This window comes from Pinus tabuliformis, chromosome 5_1, assembly GCF_031772625.1.
Source record: "Pinus tabuliformis cultivar Carrire ecotype Pingquan chromosome 5_1, CPIR1, whole genome shotgun sequence".
NCBI lineage: Eukaryota > Viridiplantae > Streptophyta > Pinopsida > Pinales > Pinaceae > Pinus > Pinus tabuliformis.
The window spans coordinates 948,572,840-948,595,498 of record NC_142305.1 but is presented as its reverse complement, the minus strand read 5'-3'; the positions used below and the strand labels follow the sequence as shown (position 1 = coordinate 948,595,498).

At 38.0% G+C, this 22,659-nt stretch overlaps 1 protein-coding gene across 2 annotated transcripts in view; it reads left to right on the top strand.

Annotated features, from left to right (window-relative positions):
- LOC149167907 (MADS-box transcription factor 23-like) overlaps positions 1 to 22,659 on the top strand; it is a 482,219-nt gene that overhangs the window by 190,591 nt on the left and 268,969 nt on the right. For both annotated transcript variants that reach the window (XM_089431614.1, XM_089431615.1), the window contains exon 3: positions 19,661 to 19,739. In XM_089431614.1, the coding sequence (XP_089287740.1) occupies positions 19,661 to 19,739 (79 nt within the window). The remainder of the gene's footprint in view (positions 1 to 19,660; positions 19,740 to 22,659) is intronic.

Genomic DNA, 22,659 nt, shown 5'->3' with positions numbered 1-22,659 from the left:
TTCAATAGAATAAGAAAATATGGAGCAACAAAATAGACGTTTATGATTTGTTGGTTGGCCGCTTTGAATTGGATTTGTGTTGGTTGCCAATAGTATAATGGAATTGCTTTGTATTTGCTCATTGCACCTTTGTTGACTTGAGCATCTAGATGATAAATTTTATAGACTGGTATTTTGATGCCAATTTGGACGATTAATCTATCTCCAATTCCACTAATGTCTTTTAATTCATATTCTTCAAATTCTTTTTCTGAATCTGAGTTTTTCAGATATTCAATTTCATAATTGGGTTCAAGTGGAAGTTCTGTTGCTTTAGTCATCATGGTGACAAACTGAGAGTTCATTTCATCAAGAAATTTGATGTCTTGCTTAATGTCATTGGCTGTTGTGGCTATTAAATTTCTGTTTTTCTGATCCTATTCTCAACCTGACTGATGTGGTCCTCTAGAGTCCCTCTAAGATAAGTATAATTAGGAGGTAAATCTTCTCTTTCTTCAACTGGTAAAAGGGTTCTAATAGGAGGAACACTCTTTTGTAATTCATTTATTCTTTTATGAAGCTTGCTTCTTGGGACAACTAGGTTGGGAGACAATTTATCAATCTGTTGTTGAAGATGGCTGATTTCATTTGAAATGTTATATCCCAAAAACATTTTACAATCTGATATGAATGTACAATCACTGTTTTCGTCATCACTAATATTTACATCTAATATCTGAAAATGTTGTGTTAAATCTTCATCATCTAAACTGGAACTATATACTGAAAAACATTCTGTGAAGAATCATAGTTTGAAACTAGTTCACATTCGGCTGGATTATATGATGAAGAAAACAAGTTAAAAGTTTGACTTGTGTCTTTTGCTTTGTGGATGGACATTTGTTAGCCCAATGGCTTCTTTGTCTGCATATGAAACATTTGCTTTTATCAGCAATAGCAGGTCTTCTTTTCTTTTTGAAAATATATCTGGATCTTCTTTTTTCATATGATGGCATGAATTGTTTCTTCTTACCTTTCCATTTGGGTTTGGAGCAATTACAATGCTGAGATTTTTGTTGAGATGTCCTTAATCCTATCACTGATTCCGGTCCTCCATCCATGCATGAGAACACCCATGGTCTCAATTACTCGGTCCAAATACCAGACAAGCTTCCTGTGCCTCTTCCTAACCTGTGTCCTATTTCCCTTTTATCCAACTACAATAATAATAAGCCTGTTTACAATTTAGATTTTGATAGGATTGGTTCAGGCTATTTTAATTTCAATGAAAACGACACTATTAATAATAAAAATAATAATGTTTTTAACTATAATAATAATAATAATAATAATAATGAAATTATTAATAATAATAATTTTTTATATAATATGATAATTGGAGATAAAAGTGATAATGTTTCAATGTATAATAATAATATTAGTAATGGAAATTGTATCACAAAAGAAAACTTTAATAATAATAATAGTAATAATAATAACATCAAAAACCACCATAATAATAATAGTTATAATAATAACAACAAAAACCACCATAATGATAATAATAGTAACATCATCAACAACCACGATGATGATAATAATAATAATAATAATATCACGAAGAAGAATTTTAATAATAATAATAGTATTAATAATAAAAATAATGATAATGATAATTATAATATTAATAATAATAAGCATTCATTTAATAGGAGGGTTGTCAATCTTTCTAAATTTTCCTTTCCCCCTTCTGTCTTTGGTCTTCTTGGTAAAGGTTTAAATTTTGCCCTTGCTCCTAGGAAGATCCCTGTGGAAGACATTATTCGCGACATCAAATAAGAGATTAGGGACTTGCCCAACAATATTAAGGACACCATTAGGCAAGATTGCGTTGTGGTCCTTAGGAAGGAAAAGCCCCTAGAAGCAATATTAGCAAGGAGGAATTTGATGCCCTCAAATCCTTAAACCAAAAGAAGGATGTCATAGTTCTCAAAGCTGACAAAGGAGGGGCTGCTGTCATCCTTAACAGGGAGGATTATAAGCAGAAGTTGTTGGATTAGCTTCATAATAGTGGTACCTATAAAAAGCTCATCAAAAATCCCTTAAAAATATTTGCAGAACTATCGCTTTAGCTATCAAGTCTAGTGGCACTGTGGGCTCTTTTTTCCATAAGCTTATTGAGAGTATCCCCATCACTCGGAGGATCTATGGGCTTCCAAAGATCCATAAGGACGGGGCTCCCCTGAGACCCATTGTTAATACTATTGGTGGTCCAACCTACCTCCTAGCAAAGTTCCTTGCCGAGAAGCTGAGACCCCTAGTTGGCCTCACTGAGTCTTTCGTCATTCATTGAGGAGCTCAAAGGCATAAGCTTGACCCTAGGGACATTCTTGTGAGTTTCAATGTGGTTTCCCTCTACACTTGCATCCTTATAAAGAAGGCCATTGAGGTCACCAACCGCCTCACTAACCCTGACACTGCTCGATTGGTTGAGATCTGTCTCACTTCTACCTTTTTCATCTTCGAAGGTGAATTCTGTGAACATACCTGTGGCGTTGCTATGGTCTCGCCCCTGTCCCCGGTTGTTGCTAATCTTTTTATGGAAGACTTTGAATCCAAGGCTTTGGCTTCGGCCCGTCTCCTGCCCAAGCTTTGGAAAATATTTGTTGATGACACTAGTGTCATCTGGTCTCATGGCAAAGAAGAGTTGGATCTTTTCTTCGAGCATCTCAACAATCAATCCTCCTACATAAAGTTCACTATGGAGCAGGAGATTAAGGGATATCTTCCTTTCCTTGATGTTCTCATTTCGAAGAATGATGATGGTTCTCTCTCCCACCAAGTGTTTCGGAAGAAAACTCATATTGAGCAGTATCTGCATGCCAGCTCCCATCATTTCCCTGCTTAGAAGTTGGGTGTTCTCAACACGCTAGCTACTCGTGCCCTAAGAATCTCCGATAAAAAGAACCTTGATAACGAGATGGCTCATCTCCTTAACGTTTTTGTTAATAATGGTTATAGTAGGCACGAAGGTCAGAAAGCTTTCCTTAAAGCCAGAAAAGTTCCCTTGGTTAAGAAAGACCCTAAATATCGAGTCTTAGGGGTTCATTTGCCTTTCATCCAAGGGACAATGGACAAGATTGCGAAGATTTTGAAGAAGCATAATGTTCCCTCAGCCTTTTCTTTAGGAGTTGAGTGAGGGGCTTCGCTATGCGGCCATAGTTGCGGACAAATTTACGATAATAGCCTGTGAGACCCAAAAATCCTCTCAAGCTCTTCAAAGTCTTAGGTTGAGGCCATTCTTGCATTGCCTGGATCTTTTTGGGGTCCACCTTGACACCTTCACGCCCCACAATGTGGCCCAAATACTCAACTTCTTCCATGCCAAACGAACACTTGGACATCTTGACAAATAATTTATGCTTGCGGAGCAGGTGTAAGAGTAGATCTACATGCTGAAGATGTGCAGCCCAAGTGCCACTATAGATGAGGATGTCATCGAAGAAGACAATGACAAATTTCCTGAGATGTGGTTTGAGAATGTGATTCATAAGGCTTTGAAAAGTAGAGGGGGCATTACAAAGACCAAATGGCATGACCAGGAACTCATAATGGCCTTCATGAGTTCGGAAAGCAGTCTTGGGAATGTCGGCTTCCTTCATGCGAATTTGGTGGTAGCCTGAGCGAAGATCCAGCTTAGTGAAGAATTGAGCCCCCTTGAGTTCGTCCAGCAAATCGTCAACCACCGGAATGGGAAATTTATCTTTGACTGTCAACTTATTGAGGGCCCTGAAGTCGGGACACATCCGCCACTCCCCATCTTTCTTGAGCACCATGACCACTGGGGATGAATAAGGACTAATGCTGGGACGAATGACACCTGCTTCCAAAAGTTCCTTGATGATTTTTTCTATTTCATTTTTTTGGGTGAACAGATATCTGTATGGCCGCACATTTGAGGGTTGGGCCCCTGGAACCAAGGTGATGCTATGATCATGTTCCCCTCGCGAGGGTGGAAGCTCATGAGGCTTGTCAAAGACCGGCAGATGGTTATTTAAAATTTGTTGCATCTCAGGATGAATTGGCAGAGACTTGGTTTCGACGACCTGGATGGCATTAAATTGAGCCACCACTCCATGATTGCCCTTTTTTAACAATTTTTCCATCCGATGCGAGCTGATGATAGAGGGGACTCCCGCCTGGAGTCCACGGAGGGTATGTGTGTATTTGTTCTGCTTAAAACTCATATATAACTCCTGAAAATCCATTGTGATTGGCCCAAGCGTGCGGAGCCATTCAGCGCCGAGGACAATGTCGCAACCCCCATGTGTATGGAAAACATGTGGGTTTTCAACTGATAATCCCCAATTTGAAGTTTGACATTTTCACAGGGGCCTTCACATTTCATTGTGCCCCCATCCGCAATTTGGACTTGGAAGTTAGAAACTGCTCGTACAAAACAATGCATTGCTTCTGCGATTTTTTGATGGATGAAATTATGGGTACTTCCACTATCAATCAAGACTACTACTGGGCGATGTTTAAGAAAACCCCTGATTTTGAGAGTTTGAGGGGAAGAAATCCCTGCCAACGCATGCAGCGAAATAACTGGTTCGTCAGAGACATTCTCCTTTGGGTTGTCTTCTTCTAGCGCCTCATGTTCCTCAAGTGGTGGATCTTCCTCTGTTGAGCTGTAGTCAGTGGCATCTATTTGAAAAAAATTGGGCTCCTTGCATTTATGACCTGGGGAGTATTTTTCATCACAGTAGTAACATAGTCCTTGCTTCCTTCTTTCGGCCATTTCCGCAGGTGACACCTTTTGGACCTTAAGTGTTTGAGTCGTGTTGTGAGCCTGTGGGAGACGACCTTTAGCGGGGAAATTTGGGCGACTGTATTGGGTTGCTAATGCATGTTCCACGTTACGGGCTACCTTGCAAGCCTCTGTCCAAGTGGGAGGGTGGTGCAGTAAGACTTGAGCTTTGATGGCTTCTTTAAGACCACTGATAAAACATTCCGTGTAGAACTCATTTGAGAGACCCCAAGTGCGGAAGGCTAAGGCTTCAAAAGCTGTAATATATTCATCCACGGTACCTATCTGTCGGGGCTTAGTAAGACGACCCAAAAAAGAGTCCTCCTGTTCAAAGCGGTCTCGAAGAGCTTTGGTAAATTGGGTCCAAGTTTTAAAAGGTCCATTGCAACGTTGATGCCATTCCCACCATTGCCACCGTTCATTGTCCAAGTACATGCTCCCCAACATAAGCTTAGTCGCATCATCTAAGATATGATTCAGTTTGAAATACTGGTCCATTTGTGCTATCCATGCGGACGGGTGAGAACCGTCAAATTTATGCATATCCAACTTGGGAGGTCGCTGGCTGGGCGGTGCGTGGGTGTGCCAGACGTGAGGAGAGTGGCTAGACTCACCCTCATTGTATTCATTGTCATTATACGCCTCCTCGTGGGCTTGCTCCTTGCCCTTCGGGATTAATTGCTGGACCTGGAGAGATAGTCCGGTAAGCTGCTTATTGATGGATTGGATGGATTCGTCAAGTTTGTCTAGTCTTTCATTGGCCATTGCTTGAGCTCTAGTTTTTGCCATACACCAACCTGATGAAAAATTGGGACTGCCTAAAAATTTTCACTAATAATTGAATGGTACCACCGTGCTCAGCTCGTCGTCCTGATTCTGATGGGCTAGATCACTAATAAGCGCCCAGGAAGATCTCAGATTTTATTTTATTTTATTTTTTTATTTTTTATTTTATTTTTTATTTTTTTCTGAAAACTCCTAACGGAGTTTTACTCCTTCCTGATCAATACTGCAGTCGCCAAATCATCAAAATGTCAATGCGGAAGTCCTGCAAAAATTATACCTCGGTATAGGAACCCTTCACAACAACTCCGATCTGGTGGATCTGAGAGATCTGAATGGCGGATCGGATAGCTCTGGGCGGCGGAACAGACTGCTGCTGCGGATCGGCTGGCTCTAATAGATTGGAATGACTGATCTGCGAACTCTAGACTGCGGGATTGATGTCGGCTGCTTCTGCACCCCTTTGCACCAACGGATCTGGAATAGATGATGTGCGATCCCCCGATAGAAAAGGGAACTATGGTCTTGAGGAGTGTCAGGTGCTATAGATCGCAATATACATAAGGGTCTGGAAGTAGTACTCGGCCCAATGTTTCAGGGCTCTAACTAGGGAGGATCGACCGTACCCTTAGCCGTACAACCAGACTACCCTATCGTACGGGCGAGTAATCTCTCCGAGTGCTGTTCTCGGTGTACTGTAGCCACAAGACGGCCGACGGTTTAACTATGGCGAGGTTTCAAGGGAGCCTAGGGGCTTCCGATATACCCAGAGGGTACGTGGAAGACAGTCCGTGCGCGGTTCTGTCTAATACGCTACTACTCGAAGGGGTACCCACAGGGGTTACAAGGGAGTCCAATAGACGTGACCACCTCTTGTATTTCCTGCGTGCATGCCTCCCCAAATCCGCAGGTTTATGCGCTCAACGACAGATCCTGTGGTTTAAAGACGCCGGAACACGTCTCTAGCCAAAAAAAATTTGCTAAGAATTGGCGATCCCACTGGCCCTGGAAAGTGCTTTGATACCACTTGTTATGCTCTTAACCTGCAAAATGATACCCAAATACAGAATATGCGAAGAAAAGATACCCAGAACACAGAATAGCAATGCTTTTATTATTCAGAGAGTAATGTTCACTTGCCTCTTCGAGGGGGCAACCTCCAATAGAGCAGAGCTCGATTACAAAATAAGACACGATACTCCTTGCAGGGAGTCTCTATCCTTTATATATGACTCATACATGCAATACCACGGGCCAATACCGTGGGTTTTATTAATACCATCTATCTAATACTACGACCCATTTGCAACTAACTGTGGTCCCATCATTAATTGCGGGTTAACCACTTATAAATATTAATATGGGCTTTATTGACTCTTGATTATGACGTGATCCCATGACATAAATAAGGGGGTTAGGGTGGGACCCTAAAATTAACACTATCCATAGATCGCTTAGATCGGTAAGAGACCCTGTCGACCCCAAGGACATGAAAGGTGTCTATGTTATTCTGTGTTCATGTGGGACCCCCTATGTTGGTGAGACTGCTCGCTCTATTAACCAAAGGATTCATGAGCACTCAGCTGACATAAAACATGGGAGGACCAAGTCTTCCGCCCTGGCAGAACATGCGGAGAAAATAAACATCACATATGCATTGAGGAGACGAGTGTTATTGCTAGGATTGTGCCTTTCCATCACCGGAAGTTTAGGGAGGCCTTAGAAATTGAAAAAAAGCCGAACAATCTCAATAGGGATGATGGCTGGAAAATTAGCAGCTGTTGGATCCCTGCCCTTTCTTCCTAAACCCCCCTCCATCCCCCGCCCCCTGCCCCTCTGCCCCTGCCCCCTTTTGTTGTTCTTTTCTTTGTAGTTTTCTCTGGTCCCTCTCCCCTTCCTCTTTGGGTTTGTTTTCCATGTTATTCCTTTGCTTCTCTTTGATTTTTATTCATTAAAATAAACTAATTAATTAAATAACTATATATGTGTCCCTCTCCTGTTCTCTTGATCCCCTCCTGTTACCCAATCCATAATAGCCATTTTCTGGTCAAATGTAGTCGTTCCTAGTCAAATATAGTCATTGGATGATCTGCTCTCTTTATTTATCCTGCAGCCAGGATTTGGGTCTTCAACTTGTCTTGACAATGAACCACACTTGTTGGTTCGAAACACGTCAGCAATTGCATTATGATGTGATTTTGGCCGAAAACTATTCTAAATAGATTGTTATGGATTGCAGAAGCCTAAATCCAACAAAAACAAAATAATTAAAAGAACAAAATTAAAATTTTGATATATAATTTAATTTAAGAGGTTTCTTAAAATTGTTTTTTATTCTAGTCAAAACTTCCATTTCAATTTCAAATGAGGATGGCACAAGGATATTAGTCTTGGCTAGACCACTTGGGTTAAAGGAAGAAATCATATTAAGGAAATAAGGATAATATTAAAAATATTATTACTTCCAAAATTAAGGATAAGTTGTGTGGTGATAAAGAGTTAGAGGGAAAAACAAAACTAATATATTGTAAGGAGGAGATCAATCCCAATTTTGAAAACCAGAATTATATATCTGCCTTGACTAGTGTGAAGAAGGAAATGGACATTGCTAAGATAAGAACTACTTCTCATGATCACCCATTTTAAATTTCAAAATGTTTGTAGTACTACAAACCTTCTTCACTTGTTAAGGCAACATAACTATGATAACTATGGTGACCTGTGAACGCTCCTGTCACTTCTTTTTGGATCTTAGAGATAAAATGTTAGAAAATCTCACTTAATCCTTTAACTTATTAATCTCTAATAAACCATATAATAATTAAATTTTTTGCTTTCAAAATATTAAATTCTCACTTTACTGTAAATCTAAGGGTCATATTTTATTAATTTTCCTTTTAAGTGGTATTTAGGCCATCTCTAAAAATATATATATTATGTTAATAAAAGTTGAAATTAGTAAAAATTTTGTTACCTAGTTTAATTTTTTAATTAGTAATTAATTATTTACACAGATATTAAGATAACCATCTTAATTAAACTAATGAATATTTTAATGTGAATTTTCTGTCACAATAATATTTCCATCCGTCGGATGGGGTGAATAGGAAGGTGGACCTTCTGACAGTGGTGGGAACCACCACTTGGGGGGCATACACGGTGTGGAGAATGCGAAGGTTTGATTGAGGGAAGGTGGTTGATACATAGGCCATTTATGGAAATAGCTACACATCATATTCACCGCCACGCCACGCCACTCCAAGTGTCACGCCCCCAATTCTTTTTTTTCTTAATTGGGCGGGTGCGGCACCGCCTAAGCCATTAAGATATTCCATCATTAACAAACTTTACGGGCTACGCCTTAACAATTCATAGCAATTATGAATTCATAACATTAACATGTGAAAACCATTAACAATGCTTGACAATAACATCCATATAACAATAATCAACACGGTAATATGATAAAAATCATCTTTTATTACAATGGTAATATTTTACAATTCGGGAGGGCGACCGCCCGTGCACGCCCGCACGGCGGTCCGCCAAGACTCCGCCGAAAACCAAGTAACAATATGTAATACCCGACCCTCGTGTCGTCGGGCAGGTGGGCGCGCCGTGCACGACCCCACCGCCACTCACACGACGAGCCAATACAATGTGCCTCTACACGGACCCGACGTTGGGCGGGTGGGCGCACCCCGTGCACAGCCCACCGCCAATACTTCGACGCTTCAATCCGCTGCACGAACCGGTGGTCGGGCGGGCGTGTACACCCCGTGCACGACCCACCACCCGCACCCGATAATAACCAGTCACACTAACCCGGTGTTTAGGCGGGCGGGCACACCCCGTGCACAGCCTACCGCCAACCACAACCCGATTACCAAATGCGACAGAACCGCGGGCGCTGTGCGCACCGCCACCAGACCATCAACTCGACCTTCGCCCGTCCCTCGCCCGGCTCGGCGGGCACATCTACTCAACCTCCGTCTTGCTGTGCCTTTTCTCCAAGTGCGCACTGCTTCTTGTGCGATGAGAGCGATTGATGATTGATGCCAAATGAACCGCAGGTGGCCTTATGTATATACGCTCCCTAACTTGCGTATCTCCATCCTGGCCGACGCTGTAAAGTCTAATAATGTGTTGTGATGAACGCCCCTTCGCCATATTTCCTACGTCGGCTTGGTTAGTCCATCGTTTATTCCTCCCATCGCATATATACTCCCTTCGCACGCCATAACTTATATTATTCTGCGCGCTGTTCATATGCGACGGTGGTTGGTACTTAGTCATTTTCACGAGCTGGAGGGGTGCGCGCCCGGGCAGAGCCGCAGGGCGCTACATTCTCCCCCACCAGAAGTCATTGTCGTCCCGACAATTCCTGCTCTTCTCCTCAACTTCCTGTCATACTTCGCGATCTTGTCCTTCCATCTCCAAAGTGAATCCTCCGTCTCCCAGCTCTCCTCTTCCGGTGCATCCTTCCATCTGCAAAGAAATTCCCGTCGTCGGTGGCAACCAACACCAGTAGTTCTGAGACTCACAATTTTCTCCAACTCTAGTCCTGGTCTGTCCACAATCCCGGCTGGTCCTCTCATTGGTTCAATTCTCTCTGGATGGTCTGAATCAAGTCGACACTTCTTCAACTGGCTCACATGAAAAACTGGGTGTTTCATGTTCATATGGCGAGGAAGTTCCAGCTCATAAGCAACCTCCCCCACTTTCTTTTTTATCGGGAATGGTCCCTCATATTTCCGTGTCAGTTTGCTCGTCATCCCCTTGGTGGGCTGAAACTTCTCTCCAGTAATCCTGAGGAACACCATGTCCTCCTCACCAAAGTGTGCTTCCCGTCTCCCACGATCAGCATACTTTTTAATTCTCCTTGCAGCATCGTGTAAGTGTAACCGTGCTAACTCCAAGGTCTCTTCCCAAGGCTTCATGAATTTCTTCGCATGAGGGCTTCTCAGGAAGCTTCCTGTCACTACGGTATGTGGTGCAACCGGCATCTGTCCATTTACCAAATCAAATGGGCTATACCCCGTTGCAGAACTCTTTTGAATATTATAGCTAAACTGAGCAATATCCAAGAGCTCGGGCCAATTCTTCTGATCAGCCGTTACATAATGTCGCAAGTAGTCCTCTAGTAATGCATTGATCCTCTCGGTCTGCCCATCTGTCTGTGGATGGTAACTCGAACTCATCAACAACTCTGTCCTGACCATCTTGAACAATGTGGTCCAAAATCTCCCTGTAAATCGCGGATCTCTATCCGACACAATACTCAATGGCATCCCCCAATACTTCACTATGTTCTTAAAGAACAACTCCGCTGTCCGCTCAGATCCACAAGGTATCTTTGTCGGAACAAAGACAACATACTTGGAAAAACGATCGACCATGACCATAATCCCATTATACCCCTGAACCTGTGGTAACTGAGTGATGAAGTCCATCGAGACACTCATCCATGGCCTCTCTGGAATCGGTAAAGGCTGCAACAGTCCTCCTGATCTCTGATTATCCGATTTGTCCTGCTGACAAATGATGCACGTATGTACATACTCCTCCACATCCTCTCTCATCTTCTCCCAAAAGAACCCTCTCTCCAGCAATGCCAAAGAACGACGCTGCCCTGGGTGCCCAGCCCACGGAGAATCGTGGCACTCCCTCAAAAGGTGTCTCCTGAGTCCGGATGACTTTGGAACATAGAGTCGATTTCCAAAGAACAAGAACCCGTCTCGTAGAAAGAACTTCCGTGTCTTTCCCTCCTTTACCTGCTTCACTATATTCTGCGCCAAAGTATCGGTTTCAATGCTTTCTCTGATCTTATTCTGCATCTCTTCTGACATCTGAACTCGACTCCTACCCCTTGCTGCCCGGTCTTCTCCCTCCTCTAATGCTGCAAGTTGTCCCTTCCTGCTAAGGGCATCTGCTACCGCATTGTGTCTACCCGGTCTGTACTCGATAGTCATGTCGAATTCTGCCAAGAAGTCCTGCCAACGAGCTTGCTTCGCAGAAAGCTTCGGTTGTGATGCAAAATAACTTGCTGCAACGTTGTCAGTCTTGACAACAAACGGCTTCCCAATCAGGTAATGCCTCCACACATGAAGACAATGGATGATGGCAGTCATCTCTTTCTCATGAACCGGATACCTTTGTTCTCTATCCTGCAATTTCCGACTCTCGTACGCCATCTGATGTCCATCCTGCATAAGAACCCCTCCTATGGCAAAATCTGAAGCATCAGTGTGTACCTCAAATGGTCTCTCAAAGTCAGGCAACTTTAGTACCAGTGCTGTAACCATCCTCTTCTTCAAGTCATCAAATGCCTCCTGACATTTGCTCGTCCAATTCCACCTCTTGTCCTTCTTTAATAAGTCTGTCAGTGCCGATGTCACCTTGGAGTACCCCTCTACGAACTTCCGTTGGTAGTTGGTCATGCCCAAGAACACCCTCATCTCATGGACATTCTTTGGTTCAACCCAGTCTTCGATCGCCTTCACCCTGCTTGGCTCCATCCGTATGCACCCTTGACCAACAATATGTCTAAGGAACGGAATCTCGGTCTGAGCGAACACACACTTAGACTTCTTCAAGAACAACTGGTTTGTTCTTAGTGCCTCGAATACCATTGCCAAGTGTTTCTTATGATCCTCCATGTTGTCACTGAACACCACTATATCATCCAAGTATACTACTACGAACGAATCCAAGTATGGTCGTAGGACATCATTCATCAAAGTGGAAAACGTAGCAGGAGCATTGCACAAACCGAATGGCATAACAAGGAATTCAAAGCTACCATACCTTGTCACTATCGCGGTCTTCTTCTCATCTCCTTCGGCTATCCGCACCTGATAATATCCATGCCTTAAGTCTAGCTTGGAAAACACTCGGGCTTTTGCAAGCTTGTCGAAGCAATCAACAGCTAATGGCAAAGGATACCTGTTCCTTACCGTTTGTTTGTTCAATGCACGGTAATCACAGCACATCCGTAGCTCATTTGAATCCTTCTTCCGCTGGAACAATACCGGAGCTCCATAAGGGGACCTCGAAGGTCTAATAAAACCTGCCTCAGTTAACTCCTTTAACTGGCGTTTCAATTCCTCCAATTCAGGTCCCGACAATCGATAAGGTGCTTTGGCCGGGGGCTGCTTCCCTGGCTCAAGCTCAATGCTATGGTCCACTGCACGCCTTGGTGGAAGTTTCTTCGGAAGCTCATCAGGCATCAAATCTGCATACTTGGTAAGCACCTCAGATATTTCGGCTGGAACAGGTGTCCCTACTCCATCACCTTCAACATCCTTGAACATCACCGCATATGTCTCCATGTTTGAGTCCTTCATAGCCTTCTCCAAACTTAGTGCCGAAACATGCTGCACCTTGACTTCCTTCCTTTGCCCATGAGTGGGTAAAGTCCAAGTTTGTGACTGTCCAACCAACACAACCTCATCACAGAAAGGGACAACAATAGCCTTGTTGCCTTTCAAGAAATCTTGCCCGAGTATCATATCAAAGTCATTCATCTCCATCACCGTGAAGTCCAACTGACCTTTCCAGTCTTTTATTTGCACAGGTACGTCGTGTACCAAACCCGCCACCTTAGCTCTAGAGTTCACTGCCTTGACCTCCATATTTGATGGGGTGAGCGTGCAGAGGGAGGATCCGTTGCAGTGGGCAGAGAGAATGAGCTCGAGTCACCTGACGAGGAGATGTAATAAACCTGCCTGCGCGCATGCCAGGCGTAACTCCTATCACCACCATTTAACACCTTGTACTGGGTGGGCAGGTGTCAAGCCGCCTCACCCCACCCCAGTCCTGTCAAGTTTAAAACCGCTTTAATCACCCGCATCCGGGGAGTATCTCTCTATTTTAGCTAGCTCAAAGAAGAAAATTAATATAGCAAAGATTAGAACGAACTATCATGAGCTTCATAGTGAAACAGGTCATTGGGCAGTGCCTAAAACACCATGGATGGAAAGGATCTGCCATCTCTGTGAGAATAGGAACATTGAGGATGAAAACCACTTCCTCTTAGAGTGCCCTGCGTACAACCACATTAGATCTCAGTTTCATAATCTTTGTCGCAATACTGACCTTCCTAGCCTTTTACGATGTCAAAATCATAATGAGCTCAGGAGGCTTCTTCCAAGCTTTTTGAGCATAGGAATAAAATCTTAAATCAAACTAAATAATTTGTTTCTTTAGGTCCGATAGACCGAATTTTGGTCTCAGTGGACGTTAACCACCATCATCATCATTATGGGTGATTAAAAGGAAGAAAGAATAATTGATATTTTTCATATTCAAAATTTAATTCTTTTAAGTAGCATAATGAGCTTTGATATAATGATTTTGAATTTTGTTGATGAGAATGAATAATCCCTCGAGAAGAACATATATATATATATATCTTATATTAAATATAAAAATATTTTTCACCCAAAAAAATTTAAAATATTTATATTAATTTAAAGAATGAATATTTTAGTATAAAATTCATTAATATTTTTTTAACTAATTCTTATTGGGATAATTTTTACATCATTAAGGTGAGGTGTGTGTTTGTTTGCTCTTATTTGCAAATTCTAGGGTTTCTTCTACAGAGCCATCTATGTTCGATTCTGTGAGAGAGGCCTCTACCCCATCCTTTAGTCAAATGGTTTTTGGAGTTCATAATGATTTTGGATCCACTAGTATTCACCTTCAATCTCCTCATCTTCAACATCCTTTTCATAGAGTAGTTGGACGAAGTGGGGTTTATGGTTTCATAACAAACTCTTTGTCGATTGCATCATGACAACCTAGAAAGTTAGGGCATTGCCTGCCAAAAGCGATGCAATATCCAAAATATGAGGTTAAAAAAGATCATATAATATATCCAATATATGTAATATCACTCTCAGGTATATGAATTTATTGGATTATGGCGATCTGAAAAGGCTCTAATTAGGTGGATCCGAAATAAATAGAATCTCCAGGGTTAAATAGAATTGGAGCTAAGGGAAAAAAAATTCTCCACAATCATTTTCTCTAGCTTGGAAGACAGTTTGAGGGTTTTTGAAGGAGGGTCGTATTTCTTCAACAATGCGGGAATCTTCATATGATTATGGAAGGAGAAATATAACAAAAGGAAGGTGATTTCCTCACTGCTCGGGTGTGGGTTCATCCCTTTCCTCTTCCCAAGGAATATTGGGAGGAGGAAACCCTTTAAGGCATCAATAACGCTACCAACAACTTCCTCATAGTATTAGAGGCCATCAAGAGAGGGATGTATACATCATATGCCTAGATATTTTTTTACATGAATATCTATGATCCCCTTCCAGCTTCCGTAGATATTTATTACGAGGATAGTGTTTCGAAACAGTCTCTAGATTATGAACATGTCCGCTTTAGATGTAGATGTTGTCATGTTCATACATGCATCTTATTAGGTAATGTCTGATGAATATCAACGAATCATTTGAAGAAAACCCTTCTCAGAAAGAGCCATTTGATTTGTGAAAAGTCCCCCAAAGAAGAAATTTGAGTCCTCAGGATACCTCAAATCCTGACCAAATCCCTAGATCTGGAAATAGGTTTAAGTCCCTGTCCTCTATGAAGGAGTCTCTAGAGCAAGACAAAATTCAATCTAGTATACAATCAACAGAAGGAAAATCACACAACACTCTATCAAATCCTACACAAGTCATGCAAAATATTCTTGAAGATCATCAACAACATCCATCACCATAGGAAAGGATTAGCTCTCGTTCTAAAGATGCTAAGCAGAAACCCTACCATAAAATATGGATTTGGGGTGAGCCATGATTGATTGGCCTTGCAGAATAATGGCAAGAAAAAGATGTGAAGGACATGCCAACTCATCAGGCTAAGATTTTGTATAGCGTTTATCTTCGAAGCAAGCAATTGGGCTCAAGTTCTTCACAACCTGGTCTTGGGGTTCAAATGAAGGATTTCAAGGTGGTGTCCAGGATGAAATAGAAGTCAAAAAACGAGGCCACAAGAGAAATAAGACACTGATTGAAGAAGATGGTGAACAATTAGTCAACTCAGGAAATGTCATAACAATGTTAGAAGCATTTCCCCCCTTGAAATATTGAATCTTTAAAGAGATTTTTATGTAACATGATTATTGTAGTCGTTTTTTGATTTAGTATTTTATTGGAAATTCAAGTTATATGTAAGTTTTTTCTTATTAATGAAAGGATACATTTAGCCCCTCCTCCCCTCCCAAAAATACAAAGCCACAAGAGAAATAAGACACTAATTGAAGAAGATGGTGAACAATTAGTCAACTCAGGAAATGTCATAACAATGTTAGAAGCATTTCCCCCCTTGAAATATTGAATCTTTAAAGAGTTTTTTTTTCATGTAATCATGATTATTGTAGTCATTTTCTGATTCAGTATTTTATTGGAAATTCAAGTTATATGTAAGTTTTTTCTTATTAACGAAAGGATACATTTACCCCCCAAAAAAAAACCATTTGCATTATTAAAAACTAATTACTCATGTTAAGATAAACATCTTCATTCTCTTTATTAGAACTAAACACTATGTCCATAATTTTGAAGGTAATAAATAGAGATATTGTTAAATAAAAAACTCAATAAAATTTATAGTCTAAATTCATTTTAATATAATTAATCTTTCAGAATTTATAAATAATTTGATATCAATAGGGGAGGCTGGATTGGGAGGGTTTATTTTTTGTCTCGAGAAAGAAAGAGAGATCTGGTACGCTGGGTAGCTAAGAACTTCAACCAGGTTGAGTATCTAGCACTATGGAAAGTTATGGAAAGGATTGGACTTGGCAATTTCAAGGGAAATCCATCATCTATCTGTCTTTGGTGACTCGATGATTGCAATCTAAGAAGTAGTCCAGCTAAACGAGAACCCAGAGTAGATTCAAATTTTCATTCTGCAAAGGATAAGTCTCCAAATCGTTAAGCTTGATAGTGTGGAATTCTATCATATTAAAAGAAGCCTCAATTTAGTGGCCTATTAATTAACAAACAAAGGTGGCACATTTGAAGCAAGGACTATTGGTCTTGGATGAGGGAAGTCCCATTCATAAGCCATTTCGATGACAAGTATGAAATCAGAGTGAGCAATTGAAGTCACAAATCGAATTAAGGGATTGGATGTATGTTGTCCCACTGTCAGAGCATACGCAGGTGTAATGTTACATACCCTCACATCCTTATTGTTTCGTTGACCCATATTACATGTCGAGGTTTGGTTCTGTGTTCTCATCCGGAGTGCCAACATACTTTAAGATTTTTCAGTGGACGCGTGTATGACGATTATAAATCTTAAGAAATTTGTGAGGATGTTTAGAATTAACAACTCCACATTTGGTATTCAGGAAACATGTTTGAGCTTGCAAACATTAATGGATCCAGGCACAATTTGTGGATCGAGAATTATGTTTTTGGATTTCTATGTCCGACATTTGCATGGGAAGCAATGCAACATTGAAGGCGAAGGGAGGACAACTGATTTGGGGAAGGAAAATTTATATTGTAATAAGAGAAGGAAGCACGATCTCGCTATCGCAGAGTTTCTTGTCTAGTTTTCATTCTGCCTGGGTGATTCGAAAGAGAATTTCGCGACCATTCTCATGGAGAATCACCATAGTTCTGAGAATGAAAATAGTAATTTCTATTTAGCCCAACTGTCGACTTCCATGGAGTTTATTATAAGCTTAATTTCCAAGTAGGGAGAAATGATTCTGACCGAATCGTGAGCCCATTTTGACTTGCTCAATGAGAAGCTTAATCTTTTGGAGGCTAAAATGGCCAGGTTGCAGGTGGGGATTGACTTGTTGAATGCTAAGATGGACAATTTAATCCTTCTATCTGAATCAATATCAGCTGGGGAGAGCAGTGAAGAAGCTGAAGACTTCGGGGCGCAACAGGAGTTGAATTTGTACTTGCAAACAGTGGTATCTGAAGAAGAGTCCTCTTCCTCACTACTACGATTTGAAAATCATGGACCTAAAGACACCTCTGATTTAAGGGCGAATAATCTATGTTTTGTAAATTAATTATAGTCTTACGAGTGTTTTCGAGAACATATAAACATAGTTTGTTTAGAATAATGGCGTGTAGAAACAATCTATGTTTTGTAAATTCATTATAGTTTTAGGAGTTTTTTGGAAAACATATAAAGATAGTTTGTTTAGAATAATGGCGTGTAGAAACAATTTATGTTTTGTAAATTCATTATAGTTTTAGGAGTTTTTTTGGAAAACATATAAAGATAGTTTGTTTAGAATAATGGCATGTAGAAACAATCTATGTTTTGTAAATTCATTATAGTTTAGGAGTTTTTTGGAAAACATATAAAGATAGTTTGTTTAGAATAATGGCGTGTAGAAACAATTTATGTTTTGTAAATTCATTATAGTTTTAGGAGTTTTTTGGAAAACATATAAAGATAGTTTGTTTAGAATAATGGTATGTAGATAGAGGAGTATGAAAATCAGTCCGTTTTGGATAATCTTGAATGCAGAAAAATAAAATATCTATTAGGGAAAAGGTTTTGGATTACTGAAATATATTAATATAAATTTCAAAATTGAAATTAGTAAATATTTTGTAATAAATTTTAATTTAATCATTTAATTACTTATATAAATAAATTATTTTTTATATTAATTAAATAATAAATATTTAAAAAGAATTATAAATATATTTTTTTAAATTGTACTTTAGATTAAAAAAATAATTTATTTTAATTAAGTTTTATTGAGAGAACTTTTACATCATTGAACACCTTAAACACCTTACTGTTAATAAAAACATTTCCATTTTCTTAAATGGAACAAGCACTATGCCCATAGTTTTGAATGTTCAAAAAATAAATATTATTAAATACAAAATTTAATTTAAATTTATAATTTAAATTAATTTTGTTGTAATTAGATTTCAAAATAACGTTAATTTATAAATATTGAAATATAGCAAAGATTAGAACGAATTCTCATGAGCTCCATAGTGGAACTGGCCGTTGGGCAGTTCCTAAAACGCCATGGATAGAAAGGATCTGCCATATTTGTGAGAATAGGAGCATCGAGGATGAAAACCACTTCCTCTTAGAGTGCCCTGCATACAACCACATTAGATCTCAATTTCACAACCTTTGTTACAATACTGACCTTCCTAGCCTTTTATAATGCCAAAATTATAGTGAACTCGGGAGGCTTCTCTCCAAGCTTTTTGAGCATAGGAATAAAATCTTAAATCAAAATAAATAATTTGTCTTTTTAGGTCCGCTAGATCATTATTTGGACGTTAACCACCATCATCATCATCATTAAATTAAAATTTTACCATCTAAATTAATTTTAATATATTTAAAATTTTAAAATTTATTACTTATACAAATTTTTAAAATTTATTACTTATACAAATATTTAAATATCTATAGTAAATATATTATTAAAATATTTATATTAAAATTAAATAGTCAATGTTTTTATTTTAAATAATTTTATAATAATTTTAAAAATTAAATATTATATTAATAATAAGAAATCCATAAATATTTTGCAATAAATTTAAAATTTAAAATTAATAATTTAATTTATATAAATATTCAATGTTTATGCTGATCTAAATAATATATATTTTAATGTAAATTTCATTTATATTTTCTTTCATTTTTCAATTGACTTTCCTTTTAGGTAACGTTTACATCATTTTGGAGAAATAAACATGAACTTTGAAAGTATTAAATATGAGTGATGCAAAGTGGAAATTTTATTTGTTTAAATTAAATGAAATTTATAATATTAGTCGATTTAAAAGAAAATTTAATTTATTTAAAGTAAATGATATTTGCAGTGAAAATCAATATTATTATATACAAAATTTATAAAATATTATATTTATTAAAAATATATAAATGAGATATTGCACATTCGCAATGAAAGATTAATAAAAATATTTCCAGGGTGATGTTAGGCTTTATAATTGTGTTTTTATTTATATATTTTTATTATAAAAATAAAACAATCCATACAATCCATTGTCCTGAAAACAAATTGGGATCTAATTTTGATTTTTTTTTAAGCAGCATGAAGATGCTGATTAATAAGTATTTGAAAGATCGAGGCGGCGTTGAAAGCGACTTCTTTTGTGAGATGCATGGATGTGTAAGATACACTTTCCTTTCTCTTTCTAAAAGTTTGAACATCTTTCATGCTTTCAGATATCAATCTTCCTACTACAATGTTATCTATTTAGAAACATGATACATCATCCCTTAGTTTCGTTCGTGTATGATTTGTTATCTTTATTTTTGTCCTAAATTTAAATAGCCCTTTTTAAATAATTTTCTACTCAAAAACCTCTCTGGTAATTTACCTCTAAAACTTTCTATGGTCCTTTACGGTTAAATGAATTTATGGTAAATACCTTTATGTTAGGAAATTGGTAAGCTGGCCTTCTAAATGGGATTTCTCTATTTTAACCTTGGGTATGTTTTTTCTACGCTGCTAAGAGTCACAGAATTGAAATTTATCTTTGGGTTAACATTAACATGACTAATTTCGATAGCAAAATTGACTCCAACTTTGGTGATTTGACGCGCTTACCAACTTTGGTCAATAACAAGTGTAATTGGCGACTCACAGCTGGCTTTGAGTGATTAACAATCTTTACGTGACGGTAAGCTCAAGCATTGCTATAGCAACATGCCTTGATTTTGGAATTCGTTATTTATAATTAAAATTTAAGATGTGTATATTTTAATTTAAGAAAGAAAACAAATATTATTTGATGTTTATAAGGTTAAAGATAATTTTTGTGATAGGTTGTTTTTTATTTGATTGATGTATTTAGTTATTTTTCTGTGAAACCTCATAATAAATGTTTCCAGTTTTTGGACAAATTCTTTTTTAAATAAATTATCCCAAGAGCTAATTGCCAAAATATCTACATAACTTTTCTCTTATCTTTAAAAATCTGACATTCTAAAATAAAATACTTTTTGTTAATTATCTATAATTTCACTTGAAATTTGTATTAAAAACACGATACTAATATGATACTATGAAAAGTTTTAGCTAAAGGAAATTATTTTAAAAATTTCAAAAGTAAAATGAATGGGTGACTTTCATAGAATTTTCAAAAATAAATGAATGGGCGACTTTCGTAGTTGTATTATAATATAAAAGGATAACCGATATTTTCTATAAATGATAAATCAACTAGAAGTTAAACTTCTTAATAGTGAATAATCAATTATGAAGAGTTTGAGTTTCAACGAAGGTTGAGAATTATAAAACTATCCAAAATAAATTATTACGATATAATATTTATTGATCCATCTTTACATTAGTATTAATATGACTAATTCAATAGAAAAGTTGATTTTAGCTTTGGTGATTGGACACTCTTACCTAGGTAAAACCCAAATTCACTTGGCGAATCAAGGCCTTCAGTTAATGTCAAGGCAACTTTAGTGTTTGATAAGCTTTGACCGATAAGAAGTTCAATTGTTATTACAAGAACATGCTAGTTTTGGTGGTTGTTGTGAAAGTAGTTATCTCTAATTAAAATTAGTTCTCTAATCACTCACCAACCAATTAGTTCTCTAATCGTTCACCAATATCTTTATGTTTCAATTCATATCACACTAAGTATCTTGAAAAAGTTGAGTATGATACCACTTGAAGTTTGATTTGAGAAGGCTATATACTTATGATTGATATGGAAACTTTAAAGGGAGGAAAATTATAATAAATTTGTGAAAGATAAAATGAGTTTAATTAGAGCTATAGTATAAGATAACATGATAATGAATGCATCCTTTACATGTTTTCTTTTTAGTATACAAGAGGCTCAATTTTATGATGTCTAATAATAAATTATGAAGATTGTGAAAGAGGATTTACATTTTTAAAACTATAAAGGTAAATAATGATGTTTTTAAAGATTTTGTAGGCATATTTTTACTCTAGATTGTTTGGTGCATCATTTATTTATATCTATTTATAGTTCTACAAGCTATTAGATTATATTGAAGCTTTATTTTGTTGAATGTAAACGTCCAACGTTAATTGCAAAAATTGATGGAAAAGGTCATATTTGACCTAATATACATTTTTAAGGCTAGCAATATTGCTTGTATAAAAAATAAGATAGGACATGGAAAATGTGTATAAACCATTGCAACATGGGAGTAGTATTCCTCCCTCTTGCGTCAAAATGTTTCTTGGGAACATTCTCCATTAAGCTAAAATACAATGAGTTATTTTCTTTTATTTCAAATTGGGGACTTAGCAGAGGCCCCAGTAGGATGCCATGCCCTATGGATGAGGGTTTATAGCTTATAAAAGCCTTCATCCTTCCCTTGAGTATTCCATTTGGCATCAACTTATATCACACATAATTCATATTAGAGTTTTGATAATTGTTCACGATTTTTTTTGTTTTTTGTAAGTTAAGATGTCATTGCTTAATTATATAGAGTACAATTGGAGAGGTTATTCGTGTTTGGCTTGCCACTCAAGAAACCTAAATCAAGACAAATTAACTGTGCGAGACAAATTAACTGTATTTCTATCAAAGTCCAAATTAACCATAGCCAAAGACAAATAAAATTTGTCCCACAAGTGGCAAATCTAGCTGAGAGTTTAAGGTCCTAAGAGTTGTCTGGCATTTTCTTATCAAAATGAACATGGTTGTCCCATAATAGAGTGCAATTAACCATAATTACAGTTATAATGGAGACTATGAAAACTAAATGTAATAGCCCTCGTAAAAAATCCATGTAAAAATTAATAACGATAAAATAAGACCTTGATCATGGGACACGTATTCCAAGCTAAATTTTGGTAAAAAACATAATGATGGGGATCACTTGTTATTAATTAATGGCTAAGGAAATTGGCAAAGGCAATGGAAAAGGGTTGGGAAATGAATGAGCCATTTATTCACATTTTATTTATGAAAATAATGGAAATTAGGAGAAAAAAGAGGTGAAATGTCACAGGTTGCATGTGAGGAGGAAAATGAAGGAAAATAATGGAAATTGAATAAAATAGAGGCCTCATTTTAAAAAGGCTTATG